The 25,747-nt window shown below is 36.1% G+C and overlaps 1 protein-coding gene across 2 annotated transcripts in view; it reads right to left on the bottom strand.

The window, feature by feature from the left end:
* Positions 1–25,747, bottom strand: part of AMMECR1 (AMMECR nuclear protein 1) — a 115,280-nt gene that overhangs the window by 55,712 nt on the left and 33,821 nt on the right. For both annotated transcript variants that reach the window (XM_065915517.1, XM_065915518.1), the window contains exon 2: positions 947–1,057. In XM_065915517.1, coding sequence (XP_065771589.1) covers positions 947–1,057 — 111 coding nt within the window. The remainder of the gene's footprint in view (positions 1–946; positions 1,058–25,747) is intronic.

Genomic DNA, 25,747 nt, shown 5'->3' with positions numbered 1-25,747 from the left:
TATAATTTTATTATTATTGATATTTCATCCCCCTGACATCTCCCTAACATTCCTATAAAGTATATAAACTACTGTAAACACTGCTTTATCTACTGGAGATTGAGCAGCTTGCCCCAAGTACCAAGAGTCAACAGGGACCAATTTCCTGTTGGACAGATACCGTGCATTTTACAACTATAGAAACTGCATCAGATAATCACCCTGAAATATGAACAAAAACAGGAAATTCCTTTACTAATAGCTTATTATTTAAGGAATTTCTTCTTTTGAAATAATTTTAGAACACAATTTGCTAGAAATCTAAACTTGAACTAAAAAAATCTGATGGCATGCTAGATAGCTTTTTTGTTGAGTTCAGAAATTAAGAACAAAGTTTTAACAACTGTAAAGAGGCGGTCATTACTTTGTCCTTGTGTTGGATGAAACAAAATAAGTAAGCTACAGTTAATTCTGGGTAAAGTAAGAATGTGAATTATTATGCTGTCAGGCTGTTGCATCGCTTTCTTCTTAGGTTCTCCCTTCAATTCCAGAAGTAAAAGTGTAACAGAATGGGTGAGGCGGGATAGACATCAACAATTTTTTAAAAGCCTAACAAAGAAGACACAATGACTGTTATTATGGAAATAATACATGTAAGTAATCCATGGATATTTGGTCACTGATTTTCAAGTTATACAAAATAAGCTGATCATTGAAAGAAAAAAAAACACTTAAAGACATTTATGGCAGAATACATGTAATCACAGTATTCTATATTATGGTAATATCTATCAATAACATTTTATCAGAGATATGGCAAATGGTCGAGGAGAAAAAAGTCTGACATGAAAGGAGTCAAGAATGTTGATAATTCAGGAAAGGAAAAGGAGTTAAGAATCAAGTTTAAGTTTCACAAGGTTTTTTTTTTTTTAATGTAGAAGCAGAGGTAACAAAAATTGGTCTTCACCTGGTAAGTGTGTACTCCCTGAGTCCTGAATGCAAATTCATGGCAGAAAAAGTACCTATGCATCCACGCAATCTTTTGTCTCGACCAATCTTCCATGTTACAAACAGTGGGCTGTAATGGAAGATAAAAATAGGGTAAATCAATCAATTCAATTCAAAGAAATATTTGTTGAATATTTACTATACCCAAGTTAGGTGCCTGAAATACAAAGACTAGATGACAGGCCCTCAGGGGCTTAGTTGCATTTAGAAACAATTATAGCTACACTGTATTAAATGTATTCTATATGCTGGTGGTGGTTTAGTCACTAAGTGTCTGGCTCTTTTGAGACTCCATGGACTATAGCCCACCAGGCTCCTTTGCCCATGTGATTTCCCAGGCAAGAATACTGGAGTGGGTTGCCATTTCCTCCTTCAGGGAATATTCCTGATCCAGGTATTGCACCCACATCTCCTGCACTGCAAGTGGATTCTTTACCATTTGAGCCACCTGGGAAGCTCTGTATGTTAGAAAGTCCAATAAGTGGTTTTTAACAGATTATCTATGTTAATCCTCATCAACAACTCTAGAGGCCTGATACTATTACTAATATTTCCAATTTTACAGATGAAGCAGTACCACAGTTAATACATCATGAAGTAGGAACTCAAACCTGGGCAGTCTTGACTACAGAGCCATTACTGCCTGATTCCTGATTTAAAACCCAAGTCACCAATTGATTCCTAAGTCTAGTCTAGAAAATCAGGGAGTAAAAACCAACAGATTCAATAAATACTTACCGAATATATGGGGGTGGGGGTGCAAAGCACTATGAAAGGTGCTATTGAAGATATATGCTATTGGAGATGGTGCTATTGTAGTTGCCTAAGACATAGCCTTTGCTCTCTGAGAGCCAGTAATAGGAGGAGGGCTTGTTCACAGCTAACTAACACAAGGCAAAAGGAACTAAGTGCTAGAAGCCCTGTCCAAAATGCCACAAATTAAGCTACTGGGATAGGAGAAAATTTCATCGAGTGTGATCATCTTCAGCTTGGCCTAGAAGAATGAGTAGGGTTTGGAGAGGTGAAGGACAACAGCAATATTAACAAAGTAATACTCTGAAACCAGAAAGTTTATTTCAATTTTTAGATAAAATTACTGCCAATAAATAAAATAAAATCTTTCAAGCATCAAATATCAAAATGTCAATTAGAATGGCAACAAGAAAACAATTTAGTTGTTTGGATTGCTGTTTTAAGAAGGGTAATACAGTTTTTTTTGTTTGAGTTCACAGTCTGCAGACTTTATTTTTTATATACTTTTAAAAAATTCATTTATTTTTAATTGGAGGATAATTGCCTTACAATGTTGTGTTGATTTCTGCCATACATCAACATGAGTTGATGTTATACCATGTGGTAATAGTTTTAAACGAAGTTTAATACAGTAGATGTTTGGATTCTGCAGCAAAGCACTCACAGCCTCAATTAATGGTTAATTTTAAAAACAACTCTTTTATAAATAGAAGCAACTTTGCCAGGTTTTATGAAATAAATTAATTCATACATTTTAGAACATTTTGTAAAAAGATTAACACTCTGTAGTTGGGGATAGTCCCTATTAATATGAGTATTCACAGAATTTGGTATAACATAATACACTTCAGCTTTCTAAAAACTAAAATTTTATGGGATATACCATATGTCATATATTTTTATATAATTATGTATAATATATTTATATTTTATATTAATATACTTATAATTTTTATTAATATACTGGAGAACACATTCTTTATTTCAAGTACTCTCTAATCAGTCATCAGCAGTTTGGGGAAAAGATATCCTATTCAAGCACTTCAGTCACCCACCTCAAACATTTAAATTATGCTGTGTTCCAACAAGTAACCACAATGGCAGAGAGACTCCCAAATAAATAATCCAAACCAGGGAGTGGTACTAAGAATTACCTCCTTCTAAGAGCCAAATGCCCAGAGGCATTGAAAAAGATGACTAAGTGTAAGGCCAAGTTTTGTCAATGTTATTATTCACATGCTGGATGACCTATACTAAAGGTACTAAAATGAAAAGCAAAAGGTAAATTCTAGGGGTTTTTTTTTTCGTTTGTTTTCTACATCATATGTACTATCTTATAACTTAATACAGGGTTCTAATGCTCCAGCTGAAATTTTTCTCTAATTGCTCTTGATTACTAGTTGATCAGGAATATAAGTTTTAGATGGAATCACTTTCTCACCAATTATTTTATTACCTGCACAAATACTAGTATCCTAAAATTCACACATATTGTCTTTAAAGATGAATTTCACCTCTTCATTTTCACCTTCTAACTTAGGGTCAATGTCAGCAATCATTAAATGAACAGTAAGATGTCAATCCTCTCCCATAACAATACCTATACAAAAGATCTGTATGTAAGATCCCTTGGCAGATTCAAAACAAAATGAACCATTCTGTACCATATATAACAATATGTCTTTAAAATTCCATGATGGCTTTTCAGTAACACAGAGCTAAGTTGTATATTCTCTTCCTCAGTGACTTAAGTGGGAAACCTAAAAGTAGGAATGAATTTATTTGCTATCAAAAACATGAAAGCCATTTAAAAGCACTTTTCCTTCAATCCACTTATTTATCCCACTAAAATAGATAAGCATACCATTTTCACTGTAATCCTGTCTATTCAAGCAAACATTCGAAATTTGTAGAGTACATTTAAAAAAAACACTATTAAACACTATATTATGAAATGGGTTGGAGGGCATTCAAACACATAGTGGGAGAAATTATATACAGTTTCTTATTTGTTGTTGTTATTGTTCAGTCATGTCTGACTCTTTGCGACCCCATGGACTGCAGCATGCCAGGCTTCCCTGTCCTTCACCATCTCCCAGAGCTTTCTCAAACTCATGTCCATTGAGTCAGTAATGCCATCCAACCATCTCATTCTCTGTCATCCCGTTCTCCTCCGACCTTCAATCTTTCCCAACATCAGGGTCTTTTCCAATGAGTTGGCTCTTCGCATCAGGTGGCCAAAGTATTGGAGCTTCATCATCAGTCCTTGCAATGAATATTCAGGACTGATTTCCCTTAGGATTGACTGGTTGATCTCTCTGCAGTCCAAGGGACTCTCAAGAGTCTTCAACACCACAATTCAAAAGCATCAATTCTTCGGCACTCAGCCTTCTTTATGGGCCAACTCTCAGTTTCTTGTTAGGCTATGCTATGACTGATAAAGGAATGATTCACTCAGAAGGTAGAGTGCTAGAGGATAAGCTGCATTTTGCCAGGTTGTCCTGACCTGGGAGAACAGGTGCTCCATAATAAGCAAGGGCATGGAGAAGTAAAAAGCACACAGTGCTTTCAGAGACCAAGAAGTAGTCTGACATTCCTGATAACTAATTATGGTCTCTTCCATATTTAACACTCTATGAATTTAAGGCACTGTTGAGTTCTCAAGAGCCCTCACAGAGGTAGAGCAGATGCAGAATCACCTGTACTCTCCCTGTTCCTTACCTGCCCCAGACAACATCCTCTTTGGTGGGGGTGGTATTGCAGGGAAGTATCTGTGTCAAAGATGGGAGGGACTGCTACTTGACAACCCCACTGTATTTAGGACAGAAGCCTGAAGATGGAAGAAATCAGACCTTTAGTAGACAGAATGAAACTACTCCTTCAAAATCTGGGACTCAAATTTCTCATTTGCAAATGCTCATCCAAAGTCTTTTACAAAGAACATGTTAAGTGGAAATAAAAAACCCCAAACATCTAAAAGCGATATTTATTTAATGGGGAAAATAACTTGGGAAGTTAAGCATTTTAAAGTAGACTGAAACAGAATAAACACAATGGAGCACAAGAGATTGTATCTTGTATATGGTAACTACTTTGTACAGGGCAATGGCTATGGGAACATTCAATGCATATCGTCTAAAAATAGCAACAGAAGTTTTTCTTTTCCTAACACACAGAGGGAAGAAATACGCAATTTCATTCTTAAATGTTATTAAAACATATGAATTCCCAAAACGATATAAAACATCAGCTTACTCAATGACAGGGAAATTAAAAAAAAAAACAACAGTTCATAGTCATAGTAAGACAAAGAGTAAATGTTTTTCGAAAATACTTTCACTATATGGTTTTAAATACTTTCACTATATGGTTTGAGGCAACCAACATATGTTGAAAAAAAATGCTACAAACCAGAAAGGGGCTCAAAATAAAATGAAATATTAATGGAAATGTTTATTTGAAAGTAACCAGACATAGCTTTTCAAGGAATTTTCCCACTTCTGAACAGTTTGTGCCACTATGTTCTGAGAAATGTTTGGGGGAAAGTAAACACTCTCCATTTTTTCCAAGTCTGTAGAGGAAGTGGAAGTAACCACCTCATCTAGGTAAATCCTCCCTGCCAACTGACAGACAGTACTATCAGGTCAGTAGTAGCTTTTAGGGGAAATGCAGTTGCATGAAATCAGCAAAAGTCCAGAACAGCAATGTAAATCTGAGAAGGATACTCCCAAGTTGCATGCCACTTCCTATGCCTCTCTTTTAAGACTATTCTATTGATGTAGATCAGGATAGATTAGAAATATGTTTGTGGGAGAGGGGTACAACCATGAAAAAGGCATATTTACTTAATATATTTACCATAATACTTCCTCTGCCATACCAAGGCAAAAACAAAGGTTAAAAATATCCTTGGACATTAGCAAGCCCCTACTCTGGCAATTTACTCTTCTTTAGAATGAGATTTGTAGGTGGTAATATTAACAATACAATGTCAATCCCTATCAATATACTAATTACTGCTACAGGGGTCTTCAACAAGGTTATTTACATTATAGGTAGATACAGAAAAAGAGAGAAGTTCCTCTAGCTTGGCTCTTCTGCCATCAAACAATGATTGCTTTTCAACTGAACTCAGGCTCCTCACCAACTTAGTCCACCGTATTACTCATAACACCCAACTCAACACTGTTATTCCACAGTACCTAGAAGTTCAGAGAACCACAGAAATGGCAGTCTTCCTTCCACAACCATATTAAAACCTTTCATATCCTATTTCAACACAAAGAAGCTATATATTTCATTTCCAAACTGTATAAACAACAGATTCAATTTGTTGAAATGTACTCAATTATCATTAAATCTCATATTAGTTTGCTCAAGTCACCATAACAAAATACCATAATCTGAGTGGTTTAAACAACAGAAATTAATTTTCTCAAATTCTAGAGGATAGTAAGTCCAAGATAAAAGGTTCCTGTAGGGTTGTTTCTGAGAGCTCTCTTCCTGGCTTGTAGATGGCTGCTTAGTCTTTGCATGGCCTTTCCTCTGAACTTCAAAACGAGAATGAGTATCCATGTGAGCTCTGTAGTATCTCTTGAAAGGACACTAATCCAATTTTATCATGGCCCCATCCTTATGACCTCATTTAACCTTAATTATCTCGTTATAGACCCTAACTCCAAATACAGTCCTGGGGGGCTATGGTTTCAACTATATGTTTCAAATGTAGTCTTGGGGGGGGGGTAGGGTTTCAACATATGGATTTTGTGCGGACACATAGCAAATCACTAACAAAAACATTAGCACATATTTCAAAGTTTATGTAATAAGTTATCTCACGTTATTAGGTGAAAGAGCTTTTAAGAGATTATCTATTCCCTCTTTGTTTTACAGGTGAAAAGCAAAAAGCTATCTAGACATAATGTAGGGTCAACTAGTTAGTGCTAGAACCCAGCTACTTCTGCAGATTTTCTTACTACTGATTTAAAATTTTAATTAAATTTAAAATTGTGAGTAGCAAACCCAGATGTCTTCTAAAATACCAGAGAACAGGAAAACCCCAAAACCACTACACAGTACCACATAGGTGAACATAAGCACAAATATCCTTTTCTCCCTCTCCTCTCACAAGGAACAAGAGAAATTAGTTGAGAAGATACTGGGACAAACTGGAAATGCTGGATCAGCCTAGAAACACCAGACCCAATTTGCAAGCTTCTATACTATTCCCATTAGAAGCCATAGCAAAATTGGTCATTTTATCTTTGATGGCCTCCCAACACCCTTTCTCACACCCTTGAAACTTTCATTATTTCCTATTGCCTAGCCAGCTTTCATTAAACTCAAAACTCAGGTGTTGTATCTAATATCTACAAATTTCCACCAAATCAAAATTCCCATATACCACTGGTTAACAACTGTTTTGCTAAGTCACTTTAGTCGTGTCCGACTCTGTGCAATCCCGTAGATTTCAGCCCACCAGGCTCTCCCATCCCTGGGATTCTCCAGGCAAGAACACTGGAGCGGGTTGCCATTTCCTTCTCCAATGTAGGAAAGTGAAAAGTGAAAGTGAAGTCGCTCAGTCGTGTCTGACTCTTTGCGATCCCATGGACCGCAGCCTACCAGGCTCCTCCATCCATGGGATTTTCCAGGCAAGAGTACTGGAGTGGGTTGCCATTGCCTTCTCCTAACAACTGTTTAGTTAGGTACTAATCTGATTATTTAAGTAATTTGTATTACTTAATGAGGCTTCTGAATGAATGAATCATTAATTAGTGAATGAAGCTTAACTCTTTCAGATAATTTGAAATTCAACTTGATAGGAATCCCTGAAGGAAGAGGAATAAGAGGAGGTACACGGTTGAGAGGGGTAGGGAGAGAAGGTAAGGTTCTAAAGTATTTTATACTTTCTCATCCACACCAATCCTTGACTGCAGATAAGGAAAATACACTAAATCACCATTACAGCCTTATACCACACTCCTCCCTCCAGGATACTTCCTGATCCCACAGGGCTCAGAAAAATAAGGAGACATTGCTTAAACAGACAGCACGGGATTGTACAGAAGACCCTCACACCCTGAAAGTGGGAATCAGGAATGACCAATATTTCACTACTTTTCTCTGCCTGGTATTCCCAGAAATTCTATCATAGCAGCATTATATTCATAATGCTCACTTAACTGGCAAATGTCAGAGAAGAGGCAATCTAAAGTCTTACAGATGATTGGGAAGGTTGAGTATGTGCGTGTGTCTTACAAATCAAGGGTAATCACCACCAACACACAACCAGCCAAATCACAAGCATACTTTAAAGGATTAGCTTGATTCTGCCGATTTTTGAACTGAAAGAACCATTTTTTCCTTTTAGCAAGACCAAATCAATGATTTTCAGTAAACTAAAAAAACCTCAGTCTCAGGCTTAATAAATTGAGATAGTCTCATTATTATTTTCATTTTTAAAGTCCCAAATTAGATGAGAATGCTATCTGCATTGGAAAACAATACTACATTTGCACATATTCTCTTATTAGTTTACACTGCAGTGGGAACTAAATTTAATATATGGTAGCATTTGAAGGATGAAAATAGCTTGTATTTTTTCTCATAACAGGAACAAACCATAAATCTTTACTATCTGAAAATCTAACTCATAAATTTTAAATGACAATTGCTATAGATTATAAAAATAAAATAATTTCTATTTGGAATTCCTATTCCAAAACCATTTGTTCAAAGAGCTTAAGGTTTGAGATGCAGCCTTAACTATGAAAAGAATTAATTATTTTAATATAAAACAGACCAGGCCAAAAAAATGACCTACTGAAGTCTGAAGATTTCTAAACTCAATATAAGGAAAACTAAGAGAACTAGAACCAGATCCAGGGGTTTTAGAATGAATACTGATATAGTAAACTTTAACTTTTTAAAATGCCATTAAAAACTTCTATGGAACTATGTTCTGATACTTCCATTTGTCCACCTGTACGTCAAATGCTCAGCCGGATGCTCAGGGAATTCATTAACACTTAAAACAATGAAAACAACTAAGGTTTTTTTTTTGTTGTTGTTGTTGTGGTGGTTTAGGTCTGTCCCTACATCTTACCTCCCCAGCTAATGACCTATGTTCTGCAATCCTGTCATAGGAAATAAATATGCTGACTGATTTAAACACTAGTATAAAAAAAGCTGGAAAGTTTTTTAGCTTCTTCATTCTAGATTTTTATCTTATTTCCCATTCCAAGGAGGTCTCATGTAATGCACAAACTTCTTAAGTGTGCTCAGTCCTGTCTAACTCTTTGCGACCCCAAGGACTGTAGCCCGCCAGGTTCCTCTGTCCGTGGAATTTTCCAGGCAAGAATACTGGGCTGGGTTGCCATTTACTGCTCCAGAGGATCTTCCCAACCCAGGGATTGAACCTGCATCTCCTGAATCTCCTGCATCGACAGGCAAATTCTTTACCACTGAGCCACCTGGGAAGCCCAGCTTAGTAAGTAAGACCAGCAATAAAAGTATGATGTATTTGTTTTTCACATGTTTTCTGAGTTTAGAAAGGTAACTGTTGATTTTAAGGTCCTTGTATTGGATTACTTGCTCCTTTGGGAGAAAGGAGCTAGATAGACTCAGATTTATGGCAGGAATTCGGCAAGCCTTTAGGAGGAAGAAGAAAGGCAGGATTTAGGGACAAAGTACTCAACTGAGACCATATTTTTTATCAGGGCAACTTATGCTGCCTTTGTTTTCTTTCTTCCCCCTTCTCTTTAACTTTCAGAAAATACTTCAACCTCTTAAGAACCTCTATCATGAAATATCCAAGGGATTATGATTTTTTTTACATGGAATTGACATTCTCACTTCCAAAGTGTTTCTTTTTATAAATCAACTTTATTAAAGTATATTTTGCAGATAATAAAATCAGCCTTTTTAAGTGTAAAATTCAAAGAATTTTGACAGAGGTATATATACAGGTAACCTAAACCACAATTAAGGTATAGAACATTTCCATCACCCCAAAGAGTTCCTCTGTGTCTCTTTGCAATCAATCCCCTCCCCACACTCCTGGACCTTGGCAAATACTGACCTGCTTTTGGTCACTACAGCTTTACCTTTTCTAGAATTTCAAGTAAATGGAATCATGCAGTATGCAGTCTTTCATGTGCAGCTTCTTTCACTTAGAACAATGCATTTGACGTTCACTCGTGTTGTTTGGCCCTTTTTAAGTAATATTCCACTGAGTGGTTTTGTTTATCTACTCACTCGCTGATGGATATTTGGGTTGCTTCCAGTTTAGGGCTATTATAAATAAAGCTGCTATGATAATACTTGGATTTACGTTTTTGTGTGAACCTAACTTTTTATTCCTTTTAGGTAACTACCTACAAAGATAACTGCTGAGCATGAGTAGGTATATGCCTAACTTTGTAAGAAACTGCCAAACTAGTTGCAATTGGCTGTACCAATTTCCAGTGGCTGTACCAGTTACCTTCCTACCGGTTTTGTATAAGTGTGCAGTGACTCCATAGCCTCACCAATACTTGGTAGTGTCTTTAAAAAAATTTAAGTTAATGTGTGGTTTTAATTTGCAGCTCTCTGATAACTAAGGATACTGAGCAGCTCTTTAAGTGCTTAATATCCATTCACGCATCCTCTCTTGGAAGGTGCTTGTTCAACTCATTTGCTCATTTTTAATTGGATTGTTTTTCTTCTTTTTATTGAGTTGCAGGCTTTAAAAATATATTCTGAAAACCAATCTGTAGCACATATATGTATTGCAAATACAATTTTCTAGTCAGTGGTTTACCTTTTCATTTTAATAGTATATTTTGAAGAGTATATGTTCTTAATCTTAATGAAGTTTATCAATTTTTCTCTTCTGGTTTATATTTTTGTGTTCAATAAAAGAACTCTTTATCCAAAAGTTATGATGATTTTCTCCTATTCTCTTCCAGGGGTTTTATAATTTTAGCTTCTATATTTAGGTTTATAATTCATTATGAGTTACTTTTGTATATATTCTAAGGTGAATACTGAATATTTTTTAATTTTGGTGATGGATTTTTGTGTCTATGTACATGTGGTTTTTTCTTCTAATATCTGTTGGGTTTTGGCACCATGGCAATGCCAGCCTCACAGAATGAGTTGGCAAGAATTTTATCCTCTCTTTCCTACAAGTTTGGTTTATTTGTTCCTTAAATATTTGATAAAATTCACCGTTAAAGTTACTGGAGCCTAGATTTTAATTATGGAATGATTTTAAATTACAATTTTAATTTCTTTAATAGATATAAAGCTGCTCAGACTTTTCAAGTTCTTTTTGAGTCAGTTTTGGTAATCTATGTCTTTCATGGAATTCTTCCATTTCATCTAAGTTGTAGAATTTACTGGCATAAAATTATTCTTAATGTTCCCTTATTATCTTTTTCATGTCTCTAGGATCTGTAGTGATATCCATTCTTCCTTTCCTGATATTGGCAATTTGCATTAATTTATATCTTTCTCTCTTTTTTGTCTGTATCAATCTAGCTATCAGCTTATCAATTTTATTGATCTTTTCAAAGAGTTGGCTATTGGTTTCACTGATTTTTCTCTATGTTGGTTTTCTGTTTTATTGATTTCTACTCTAACATTTTATTCCTCTTACTTGAGGTTTAATTTGCTCATTTTCTTGCTTCTCAGGTCAGAATCTTTGATTATTGATTTTTAGATCTTCCTTATTTTAAGACTATACATTTCCCTCTAAGCACTGTTGCATCCTCCAAGTTTTAATATGTTGTGTTTTCATTACCATTCTGTTCAAATATTTTCTAATTTCCCCGTAACTACTTCTTACTATGATTTATTTAGAGGTATACTGTGTAATTTCCTAATATTTGAGAATTTTCCAGATGGCTTTCTGTTACTGATTTCTAATTTAATTCCATTTTGATCAGAGAACATATTTCATATTATTTCAATTATTTATAATATATTGAGATTTGTTTTATGGCCTAGAATGTGGTCTTAATGAATGTACCATGTGACTTTGTAAAGAAGATATATTCTGGTAGTGTTAGGTCTGCTGTTTTATAAATACCAGTTAGGTAAAGTTGGTTGGTAGTATTGGTCAGATTTTCCATCCCCTCACTGACTTTTCTATTTATTCTATCAGTTACTGAGTTAAGAGTGTTGAAATATCCAACTCTGTGGTTTTGTCTACTTATCCATTCAGTTGTATCTATTTTGATTTTGTCCATGTATTTTGAGGCTCTTTTAAGAGCATACCCTTTGAGGATTGTTCCTTTCTTAATGAATTGAACACTTCATCATTATGAAATGTGCCCCCCATCCTGAAGTATAATCTGTCTCATATTAACATAGATACTCCAGCTTTCTTATGATTAGTAGCTTGCATGATATGTCTTTTCCCATCTTTTTATTTGGAACCTATCTGTGTCTTTATTCTTAAAATGGGTGTCTCATAGGCAACAGTACATAGTTGGGTCTTAGATTTTTATGGAGTCTTTTAATTGGAAAACTACTTATATTTAATGAAGCCTTAATATTGTTGTATTCTTTATATTTGATATTTGTTCTCTGTTTCCCATCCCTTCTCTGCTCATCTTTTTCTGTTTTCTTTTGCATTAAATGCGTATAGTTTAATATTCACTTTTATTGCCATTATTAACTTATTATACTTTTTTGTTGGTTATTCCAGGTTGCAAATAATGCATCTTTAACTTATCATTATCAAACTTCAAGTAATATGACATCACTACATATAAGAAGCAGTACACTTCCATTTCATTCCTTCCATGCCTTGGGGCTACTGTCACACCTTTTACATCTATATACATTATAAATACACATTATAATCTCTAAATAGATTATTAATTTTGCCTTAAACAATCAGTTAACTTTTAAAAACATTTTTAAATGAACAAAAGTCTTTCATATTCATCCCCCACTTACCATACTTATCTGGAACTCTTCATTACCTCTGGAGATTCAGGTATCCATCTGGTATCATTTTCCTTCAGTCTGAAGAAATTTTTAATATCTCAGGTCTGCTGGTGACAATTTTTTGTCTGAAAAAATATATTTCTCCTTCATTTATTTTGGCTTTCATTTTTTTAAAGATTTCTACTGGAGACAGAATTTGAGATTGACAGTACTTTTTTTTCTTTAGCACTTTAAAGATGTCATGCCATTGTCTTCTCACTTGCACTGTTTCTGATGAGATGTGTATGATTTCTTATCTTTGTTCTTCCATATGTACTGTTTCTTTTTTCCCCGCTCTAACTTCTTTTCTATGCTCCATCTATCCACTGGTTTTCAGCAATTTGAATGTCTTAGAGGGGTTTTCTTTGGGGTTATCTTACTTAGGGTTCATTGAACTTTTTGGATTTATTGATTTATATTTTCCATAATAACTGGAATTTTTGTCATTATTTTTTCAACTATTTTTCTGCCTATTCCTGTCTCTCCTTTCCTTCTGGGACTCCAATTACATGCATGTTAGTCTGCTTGATATTGTCCCACAATATCAACCACTCAGTCTTTCTCTTTCTTCAGTTTTTTTACATTCTCTGTTTCAGATTGGATAGTTTTGTTGTTGTGTCTTCAAATGCATTAATCCTTTCTTTTGCAATTTAATTTGCTATTAATCTCATCCAGTGAATTTGTCACTTCATATTGTGTACTTTTTGGTTTCAGGAGTTCTATTTGCTTCTGTGTTAAATTTCTTTCCTCATTACATTGACGTTTATCTTTCAATTGTTCAGCACAGTGTCATAGTTGCTTTGAAGTCCTTGTCTGCTAATTCTGTAACTGTTATTTCTCATTCAGTTTCTACTGACTTGACTTCTTCTGGCTTACGGGTCACATTTTAGTGCTTCTTGGACTGTCAAGTAATTCTCTGGATATCAGCTATTATAATCATTGTATTTTTGAGTGCTTTTATTTCTGAGCCACCAGGGGAGCCCTTTACAATTTACTGTCTTCTTTTAAAGATTATTGAAGCTTGTTTTGTTGTGCATCTAAATTTTTTGTGAATAATTATTTTTTCAAGGCTTAATTTTTAAGTTTTGTTACTTTGGGTTCAAAGTATGTTTTATTCTACGACTACATTAATGCTACTACTAAGGAATAACTCTTATGTGGTCTCTATTGAATGTTCTGGGTATTCAACAAGGTCTCTCAACTTTTGCTGTGGGAACTGAAATCTTTCTCTCCGTCTTGTATGAGCTCTGGTAAATTTTCAGCTCATAGCTCCTGAGAAATAGCTTTTTGTCCAGTGCCATGGTGTTTCTTTCAATACATTCACAGATTCATAATTCAGCCAAAGATAAAGGGGAAATTTATGCAGATTTCTGGAGTTATTTCTGACTAGCCCTCTTCCCCATTCAGTACTCTGCTCCACAAATTCCTAGGTAGACCTCCCTGAGTTCCTAACTCAATTCAACAAGACTGCATCATCAATTCAACAAGACTGCAGGTTCTGACTGAGTTCCCTCTCACAATGCTACGGTCCAGAAACTACCTACAGACAGAAAGCCAGGGTGACTGCAGGACTCATTTTCTTTGTTCCGTTTTTCTCAGGGATCACAGTCCTGTGCTACCTGTTGCCCAATGTCTGAAACACTGTCTCATATATTTTTGTCCAGTTTTGAATTGTTTATGGGGTATATGAGGCAGAAGGGAACATGTTTTCTACCAGTTACTCCTACCAGTGGACCACAGTGGAAGTCTCAAAGCCTTTTAACACTGAGTCACTTAAGGGTCAAACTCTGTGGTAGGTTTCACATACTAAATGTGGAAAAAGCCTACCACAAATAGTAGACGACCACAATAAGCAGGAAAATGGTTCAGGAAGCAGAAAGCAAAGGGACACGTCTCTTCAGGTTTGACAGCTGGTGCACTTTTAGAAGAATATGAAGTGACTCAACCAATTTCAGAGGCAATGCACTGCTCAGAACCAAAAGGTTAGAGATGTCACTCTTAAAAATATCAAATCAAGAACTCTAAAATCCAAAGTAATGAAATAAAAAAATCAAAGCAGTCAAGTATAAACTGAACTTGACAAAAGTGTCAGTTACCAGTCACTTTGATATTTCCTTCTTTAAGCCCATGCCAAAAATAGCTCTCTCCTCTTATTCTCCTTTCATACAAGTTAAAACAACAACAAAAAATGCAATCCAGACAACCTTATTTACAACACTTAAAAAAAATCTTGAGGAAGTCATCAATAACTATGAATGATGTCTGATGCATGTATGTTTTGTTATTACTATTTTTAAAGGGTTGTTTTTTCAGCTATGATGACTAAACAATCTCAGGGCTCAGTTATTTACCTCACTACAAGATAAAACTGAGGTTATCGGTCTTGGTATAAATCTTGCAATCACAATGCCACATCTATAGAAGGGCAGTCGCTTAAACACAGGAACTCCACATTAAGGAAATCAGATACACCAAAAAATCTCTTATGACGGAACAAACCAGAAAAAAATTCTGCAATATGTGCCATTAAATTATCATATCCAAAATTATTTTTAAAAATTTCCTACCAACACATCAGGCAATACCATGAAAGCTCAATGTTCAAAAAGTAAACTGAATCACTAATCTGGGAGGCACAGAACAATGTAAGTTTCCAAAGAAAATTAAGATAGCAGGAAGTAAGCCAGAAAAAAAAGCAAAATCCCTGAATTACATTGACAGAGAAACCGAGGTAATGACGTAAAGTGAGAAGGAAAATTGCTTACCTTCTTGCTGTACACTTCTCTTTAGGCAGTCCTATATAACTGCCTACTTCAAAGTCTGTAACTTTATAAACAATTGAAACAGAAGCTAAACAAAGGGACCAAACTCCCTGGGAAGATAAGAAAGAACACAGCAGCCCTACCAACAGGCACCAGTACAACAACTTCCTCTGTATATTTAAAGGTTCAGGTTTAAAAAGCCTCCAGCTGAACTGCTAGGTACACAGCCGACTACAGACTAGCTAATGGTGGTGTATAGGGTCTGGACATGAGAGTGACCTACTCAGCTTCATCATGTTAACACAAAGCAAGCTTTGCCACCTGAGCTATTGTACACACTCATCCCTGAAAGCTAATTTTCCCCCTAGAGTCCACCTAGTCCTCTTCTTTAAAACCAGAAAGAACAGTCCCCAAACTTTTGCTTTTTAAATAAATCCCACAGATTAAAAAAAATACTTTATTTTAAACCAGGTGGTGCAGTGGTAAAGAATCTACCTTCCAATGCAGGAGACACAAGAGATGCAGGTTTCATCCCTGAGTCGGGAAGATCCCCTGGAAGAGGAAATGGCAACCCACTCCAGTATTTTTGCCTGGAGAATCTCATGGACAGAGGAGCCTGGCGGGCTATAGTCCATGGGGTCACAAAAAGTTGGACACGACTGATCACGCACACATGCACACACAGAGTGTTCTACTTACAGATCTGAAGTGCACATATGGAACTTAATAGTCCAGGGTTTCTATACAGCTATAGAACCAAAGACCAGGGAAACTGTTATTTCCCATCAGGCCTACTTCTCCAACATTTTTTTGGCATTAAACACTATACAAACACACACACACACACACACACAAACACGATACAAATTTCCAGTTAAAGACGCAGATGTCTGGACTCTATTAGTCTCAGCTGTGTACTGCTAGATTTATGAGAAATCTTTTTATTAGAGTCTTTCAGTAACCAGCTTCATGCTTTCAAACTTGCCCAGTGTCTTTCCTCATTCTGAAAATGTAAACATAACACAAAAGCACCTCTTCTTAAAGAAGTGAAACTGAGCAATGGCAAAATTATTAGCTATAAAGAGCCATTAATCAGTTAAATCCAAATTGTTTTCCACAGGAATATATTCTGTAATATAAGACAGAACAATTGGCAAATGATTATTTTACTTATAATAAAATAGTTCTCATGTGGACTACAAAATTTCATAATATACATAAGTGTAATATATATGTAATATACATAATATATATTATATATAACATATATATATTATATATGTATATAACATACATATATTATATATAACATATTATGTATTTTACATATACATATATATGTAAGCCCAGTGCATGATTCACTAAAAGGTAGCTCTCTTTTCACCCCAAATCTGTCTGGGAAGATCAATTTGAATTAGAGAAGTCTGAATTATAGAGCTTAAAATGAGACAAATGTAGTTTTATTACTTGCAGATACACTCTCACTTACCTGCCCATCTTCTTCCTTCTCTACTAAATAGCATTTCTAGCACTTTAATAAATGAATAATTTAATAGATGAGAATAACTGGTAAGGAATACATTAACTATTTGTATATAAATAGAAATTTTTTATACCTAAAATAAAACCAACCTCCATCATTCCATCTCACATGAATGATGATCACTTCCAAATATGGAAAAAGAAAATATGATTGGAAAACTAATCAATAAGGTTTCTACTGCTGAAAATATGGTAACTTTAAAAAATAATTTCAAAGCACGAAAAGAAAACTGACCAATTACCAACTGTAAAAAAGAATTAGACAGATAAAAAAGATCATTTTAGAAATAATCATAATATTTAAACATAATATACATTTGTATATATATACTACTTAAAACTAACTTTTACTGACTGTTTTCTATGCGCCAGGACTTTCTCAAGTGTTTATATGTATAAATTATTCTTTAAATTCCTACCACAACCTTATGAGGTAGATATTATTATTATCCCCCATTTTACTGATAGGGAAACTGAGAAGCAGAGAGAACAATTAATCTGTCAGTGGTCACACAGCTACTAAGTGATAGGACCACGATTTGGACCCAGGCATTGTGGCTTCAGGCCAACTCTCTTCACCACATACCATGAATATATATGGGGCTTCCCAGGTGGCTCAGTGGTAAAGAATCCACCTGCCAATGCAAGAGCCACAGGAGATGCAGGTTTGATCCCTGGGTCAGAAAGATCCCCTGGAGAATACTGGCAACCCCCTTCAGTATTCTTGCCTGGAATGTCCCAGGCAAGACAATAGACAGAGGAGCCTGGAAGTCTATAGTCCATGGGGTTGCAAAGAATCGGATACAACTGAGTGACTAAGCATGCATGCATGCATGAATGTATGTGTGTTGTTTGATATAAACCACCTAAAAATTAGTATTCCAATATGGAACTGAATTATTAGCTTTAAAGAAGAACACCTAGAAATTAGAGCAAGCATAAATAAAACTGTTGACATTATGTATATCATAAAAATTAAACAATATTAAAAACATAAAACTTCACTAGAAAGAAGAAATGCTCTACAAGTGAAAAGCTGGAAAAAAATTATGTCATAATAAGTATAAATGGACTGGGTATTAATAAAAAGCATCCCACTGAAAGGATCAAAACACTTATATATTTTGATTCACTATAAATGCAATATATGTTCACTATAAAAAATTCTTAAGAAAGTACAGAAAAGTAGCAAGAAAATAAAAACCACACATAATCTCACAACCCAAAGAAAATGAAAACTTACAATGTTTCCTGACAGCCTTTTTCTATGAAAATATTTTCACATGGTTAAGATCATACTCCATGGTCAAACTGCATAGCTTATTTTTCAACTAAATTGCATAAATATTTTCCTACATGGTTAAGATTCTTCAAAAATATTTTAATAGCTCTAGGATATTCCATCATATGGGTGTACCATAATTTAGGTAATCATTTCTCTCTTATGAAAACTGTGGGGAACATCTCTGTGCATTAAAGTTTATCCAGAGCTCAGATTTATTTTCTAAGGATAGATTTTTTTAGAAACATAATTACAGTTCAAAGTGTATGAATATTTTTGAGCTCTTGATGCATTTTACAAAATTGCTTTCCAGAAAGACAGTGCCCACTAAGGGAGAAAAAAAAAAAAAAAAAAGACTGACTTCATTGAGTTAAAACTTCAGGAATATTTATTCACAACCAGCATTTCTGAATCATTTTAATTGGTGGCAGCTGCTTTAAATGTTCTCATTGTTAAACTGGTAAAACACCACAATGGAAACAGACTGTCTTAATTTAAGGTCAAACGGCAGTTATAGTTTAAAAATTAAACTCAAGTATATTTGGCTTTTTTCCAACTTTTAGACTCCCTGTTCTTCAAAACTTTTAAAACACTTATGTCAGAAAGAACTTCTACAGCCTTACACCATAAAACTAGAAGCATCTGAGGAGGCTGCTTTTTTTATACTGTGTTTTGTTACACGTAGCATAGTTGAATTAATACTTAAAAATCCATCTATTTTCAATGTAACATACTATAAAGCAAGGCATTACACTCAGAGAATAAAAGATAAACACAACTCTAAATGCATTTGTTACAAGATTATATTTCTCCTCTTCAGTCTGTCTTAAGTGCCTGACTGTGTCCTTACAATCCAATTTGATCAGGGTTTCTCACAACCATGTAAGAAAGCAAGGTTTTAGTACAAAAAAGAATGGAAAGGAAAGCAGAAACTGCTAAGAGCTGTCAGAGGCACCATTCCTTTTCTGAGGCCATCTTCTCAATAACTAACTCTTATAAAGTCTTACAGGGGTCACTGATAGCTATTGCGATTTAGTAATCTCATGGTTTGAGAAAAAAAATTTAAGTGCTTTATTTTTCTTCATAGCACATATCACTACCTATTTGTTTATTGTCTATCCACCAGATGGTAAGCTCCAAGAGCGTACATGCCTTTTGCATTGCTGTATTCCTAGCCCCGGGCACATAGCAAGGGTTAAGTATATGTTTGCAGAATGAATAAAACAATTTAATCTAAAAGATTGAGAATCACACTAAAAGAGCTTTGTTGTGGGTCTAGGCCCAAGAAATACTATTTTTGAATGTGTAGTGGATGTCTAACTGTGGCACACAGAATTTATATCAAAAGCATAAACACCTTTCTCAGGCCCCTAGGAACAGTGCAAAACTTTCACACTTTAGAGATATCCTTTAGGGAGATAAATGTCTCAGGGATAAAATCAGGGGGAAACCTACAAGACGTTTGGTTCTTAGAATTCTAGTCATAGAGTCAGTCATGTATCTGAACCTCAGACAGAGTTCAGATCAAGGTGCTATAGCAGGATAAAAGTGCACGGGTAGAGTGGGAAGGGAACAAAAATCAGGATGAGGCATCTGAAGACACAGGCCCAAGGCTCCACCCCACCATTCAAGTCAGAAGGCCATGAAGGAGTCATTCCATTCCCTTCATCTTCAGACACCAATATGCAAGATGTAGGCAAGTGCACTGTCTGCTTGATAGGGTGCTATAAGGATCCAAGAACACTAGCCATTTAGAAGATTCTGTAACTGCCAACTATTACAATGCTATATCTGTAAAGGTACAATTATTAATGTTATCATCATTTTTGGCCAATGAAACCTCTAGTAAGTAGCCCCTCAATAACATATCATTTCTTTCCTGGCATACCTGGGAGAAGTAGGGATACTTGAGTATTATAATTTAGTATTATAATTTCTTCTAATAAGTATTATAATTTCACAGGTGGTTCTTGAATGGATTTCCTGTCTGGGGGAAAGTAAGATTCTGGTGCTGATAGGTGCACCATGAGAGACTATGCCATGATCAATCAAGTGGTTCAGGATGTTAAGAACACTAAGGAGGAAAGTGAGCGTTAACATTCAGTGAGAGCATGAACGCTAAGTCATTTCAGTCATGTCTGACTTTTTGTGACCCTATGGACTGTAGCCACCAGGCTCCTCTGTCCATGGGATTCTCCAGGCAAGAATACTGGACTGAGTTGCCATGCTCTCCTCCAGGTGATGTTCCCAACCCAGGAATTGAACCTGCATCTCTTATGTCTCCTACATTGGCAGGCGGGTTCTTTACCACTAGTGCCACCTGGGAATCCCTCAATGAGTCAAATATGATTAAGTGTTTTCATAATGCATTTTACTCTCCACAGTAACTCTTTTTAAAAAGGTGTTATTCCACGGAATATTACTCAGCCATTAAAAAGAATTCATTTGAACCAGTTCTAATGAGATGGATGAAACTGGAGCCCATTATACAGAGTGAAGTAAGCCAGAAAGATAAAGAACATTACAGCATACTAACACATATATATGGAATTTAGAAAGATGGTAACGATAACCCTATATGCAAAACAGAAAAAGAGACACAGTACAGAACAGACTTTTGGACTCTGTGGGAGAAGGTGAGGGTGGGATGTTTTAGAAAGAACAGCATGTATATTATCTATGGTGAAACAGACCACCAGCCCAGGTGGGATGCATGAGACAAGTGCTCGGGCCTGGTGCACTGGGAGGACCCAGAGGAATCGGATGGAGAGGGAGGTGGGAGGGGGGATCGGGATGGGGAATACATGTAACTCCATGGCTGATTCATGTCAATGTATGACAAAACCCACTGAAATGCTGTGAAGTAATTAGCCTCCAACTAATAAAAATAAATGAAAAATAAATAAATAAAATAAAAAGGCGTTATTATCCCCATTTACAGATGAGAAAACTGAGGCTGAGAAGTTGCTTACTAGTATGAGGAGGACCTGACATTATCACCCATGGTTATCTAACTCCAAAGTCACACAAAAAATTTATCATCTCCAGATATGAGTGAGCTTGCATACCATTTCCCCATTTTCTTTTTTATTATTTCAGACATTCTTGTGGTTGATATAAGGGTTTACAAAAATTGCTGATCCACTCCATACTGTCAGGACACAGATTAACAGTAAGATTCTGAATCCATAGGGAAAAGGAGATTCTCAATTTAGGTGAAGTAGTTAAATATGACTCCTACCTAGGTAGGAAGAAAAGACATCAGAGCCCATGAAGCAAGCACTGGATGACTGTTCAAAAGACTTAAGTAAACTCAGGATATCCTTGGCAACCAGAAAAGTCAGTTTCCAGTATTTCCCATGTGATAAACATCCTAGGGTTCAGGGATTTATAGAGGGGTGACTAAGGAAATCCGTTATCTCAAAAAAGTATACCTAGGTCAAAAGAAATGCCCTCCCTGAAAACACCCAGAGAAATATCTGGGTGTAAGAGTCCCTTCACTTCTACAGGAACAGAATACCAGCGGAAATGTTTCATCAAAAAACAATAAAAGTGAACATTAAGGAAATGGTTCTATAGGTGGGAGGGTTCCAAGCAAAAGCTAGTTAACTCAGGGCAGGGAAGATCCAGAGCAAAAAAGAATACGTTATCAAACTAAAAGTCTGAGTTAAAATCAGAACTAAAAATCAGAGGGCTAGAGATAAGGGCAGATGGGACCAAAGTCATCTTCAAACACCTAGAATTTTTTCCAAGTTTGGTCAATATAACTAGAAAGCAGGTTTGGTTTGTGTTGTTCCGATGGGCTTTTGGAAAGCAGAAAGCATCCTCTTAGAACACAGGAATCTGGGAATCTTCTTTAAAGAAACCCAACATCGGATGCATGAGACAAGTGCTCGGGCTTGGTGCACTGGAAAGACCCAGAGGAATCGGGTGGAGAGGGAGGTGGGAGGGGGGATTGGGAAGGGGGATACATGTAACTCCATGGCTGATTCATGTCAATGTATGACAAAACTCACTGCAATGTTGTGAAGTAATTAGCCTCCAAAGAAAAAAAAAAAAAGAATACATACTCCAACATTACTCTTCCTCTCCAAAAAATAATAATGCAAATAAAAAACCAGTGAGACAGAACTTAGCAGATAGCAAAGCACACTGTGAAGTTATGTAAGCAAATCAGTGTGTTATTGGTGTAGGAACAGACATAGCAGTGGGATGGAACAAGGAACTCACAAAAAGATCTGAGAGTATATGTTATATGTGAATACATAATATTAACATAATACACACAATATATACAAAATATATATTATAATATATGATATAAATGATATAATATAATATTAATAACAAAGGGTTATCTATCAAATATAAAACTGTCTTGTAAATTGACCAAAAGTTAAAGAAATAAAATAAAAATTAGGCAAAAGAATAAGAGTGAACAATGATCAGAAAAACAAGTCCAAATGGACAAAAAAAAGGTGAAAAGATTATTTAATTCACCAGTAGTCCCATAAACACAAAGTAGCAAAGAGATATTAGTTCATGTTCCTTGAGCTGACAGGGGTATAAAAAAAAAAGAAAAGAAAAAAAAAAAAAAGAAACCCAACATCAAGTAGCTAGGGAGTCATGTGAATTCCTATGCTGACACCTCTTTCAGGGCAAATTTGCCAAGTGGCAAATAAAACAGAATCTTAAGATGTCACTGATAAATAGTTATAAAGTGAAGGCAGTGGTCATGAATGGTTAAGTTCACAGGCCCTATCCTAGATATATATTCTTCCTAAGCCATAAGATACCAAGGAATGTGATTTAGATGGAGCCAGAAGACAAAATTCTACCCTTCAAATTCCTCTGACCCCTGTAGCTATATTGCAGGGGTGCAAGGGTTAAGTAGAGGGAAGGGAAATAGTCATGAAGGAAGTATGCAATCAAGCTTGGCCAAGGCTATGGAAAGTGCCAAGGAATGAACTGCCCAGAGGTCACTCTGAAATTCATGGAGTTCTCCCAAGGTAGTCATCACCAGTGATGGAAACAGAAGTTGGAGCTGAAAAAGGCCAATACTGAAAGCTTTAATGAACTCTTCACATCCTTTAAGTCTTAGACTAAACAGCACCTCCTCAAAGAGACTTTCTCTCAACCTATCTAAAGTAGAGGATGTTGTTGTTCAGTTACTAAATCATGGCTGACTCTTCTGTGACCCCATAGCTCGCCAGGCTCCTCTGTCCATGTGATTCTCCAAACAAGAATACTGGAGTAGCTTGTTACGCCCTCCTCCAGGGGATCTTCCCAATCCAGGGATCAAACCCATGTCTCCTGCATTGGAACACGGATTCTTTACCTCTGAGCCACCTGGAAAGCCCAAAGTAGAGGACAGCAACTTTCTTATTCTTCATGTTGATGCTGTTTACTTAACACAAATAAAATTAATTCAGTCATCTATTTCTCCCACTAGACTATAAGCTCTAAGAGAACAAAGGTCCTATCTGCCCTTTTCACTTTTATATCCCCAGTGCTTAGCATAGGGCCCAGAACACAACAAATGCTAAATAATGATCTGTTATAACAATGATTCTCAAAGTGTGGTCCCTGGACCAGCAGCATTGGGATCATTTGAGAACTTGTTAGAAATTCAATTCTCAGGTCCCACCCCAGACCTACTGAATCAGACACTCCAGGAGTAGAGTCAGCCACCTGCATTTTCACAAGCCCTCCAGGGGATTTCCATGCACGCTCAAGTTTGAGGACGCTGGTATATAACAAGAGAATAGAAATATACATTTCCTGCTTCAGGGAAGTATAAAGGTAAAGGTTCTTTTCTAATGTGGCACTGAAATGTTTGGCCAGGTTATCCACGATTCTGAGCCTGGTATGTACACTACTAACATTTTACCTGGAATGGAGTAAGGATTTCCAAATGCAGGCTATTAAGGAAAGATCTTGCACAACTTACTTAACCTAAGCATGTTTCCTTATCTGTGAGAAAGGAATAATACCAACCTCACAGTTTGGAAGGATTGAATGAGATTTTTAAAGAAATTTACATAAGTTCTAAAACATATGAAACACTCCATAAATGATAGTGGCAGCTTCTTCTTAGTGAATCTGTTGTGGAGGCCTGTGAAGATGAGGATCTCACAGAAACAGTTCTCAACCTCCAAGAAGGTCCTGGGAAAATAAAGGGTATCACCTACATGCTAGGATACAAGTAGCTTTGTGAGAGTGTAAAGATATACTGCTTTCTAGACTCCTGAGCAAAGAGATGCCTAAGAAAAAAGAGAAGTTAACTCATGAACGGTTAAAGTAAAAAGAGGAAGCAAGATGGGAATGGAAAAGAGGTTTCTTGCTATGGGTGAGAGAACTGCTGGCAGTGAAAATAGCAGGTTAGAAGAGCAAGGCTAGGCCATGATGGACTCTTCTCAGAGAGCAAGAAGGAAGTCCTTATATGTCTGGTGTCTATATTTTCCAAGCCAAAAATTGGTACAGTGTCTGATGAATATGAGTATACTTAGGGACACAATGGGACAAACCAAAACCAGGGCTGTCCTGGGAATTTCAGAATATATGGTTACTGTCTGGAAAAGGTCTATTTTTAAAAGAAACCAACACTAGTATGGCTAAAGAACTGCACAAAGTTTCACAATACCTCCATACAGGCTCTGGTTATGACTCATCCTGAGTAATGAAGGCTGTATGGGCACATGACCCCTAAAAACTTAAGAGCATTTATGAGAAGTTACTTAGGGCCATCTTCTCTTCCTTTTTCACCAGACCATTTGGGTTTTATAAATTCACAGGCCAAAATCTGGAGACCTTAGTAAAAGATCGTCAGGCCCATCCCAAATATCTTATATCAGCTACTGGTTTTTTTTCCATTTATTTTTATTAGTTGGAGGCTAATTACTTTACAATATTGTAGTGGGTTTTGCCATACATTGACGTGAATCAGCCATGGATTTACATGTATTTCCCATCCCGATCCCCCCTCCCGCCTCCCTCCCCACCCCATCCCTCTGGGTCTTCCCAGTGCACCAACCCTTGATCTGTTTCACCCTTGATAATATACATGTTTCGATGCTGTTCTCTCAAAACATCCCACCCTCGCCTTCTCCCACAGAGTCCAAAAGTCTGTTCTGTACATCTGTGTCTCTTTTCCTGTTTTTTTAAAAAATACCAGCTCAAGGGTACTTTTGGACTACTTCACTGCCCTTGATGGTAAGGAGGGACAAAAGGTCCTTCAACACTAAATCTTGGTCAGGAATTCATAGTTTTTTAAGATCCAATAGACAGTTAAGCAGAACTTTATAACCACTGGTTATAAAAACTGAACTGGTTAGAGAATCAATGGCCTTACTGCCAGTGATTTTGTCAATTATGAGACCTGCTACTATCAAGTCAGTCACAAGTAGGTGAGTTTGAACAATTTACCTTCCTGTGCAAGTACTAG

This window comes from Muntiacus reevesi, chromosome X (assembly GCF_963930625.1).
Source record: "Muntiacus reevesi chromosome X, mMunRee1.1, whole genome shotgun sequence".
In the NCBI taxonomy this organism is placed as follows: Eukaryota; Metazoa; Chordata; class Mammalia; order Artiodactyla; family Cervidae; genus Muntiacus; species Muntiacus reevesi.
Note: the sequence above shows the minus strand (reverse complement) of the source record. Positions and strands in the feature narration are given on the sequence as shown.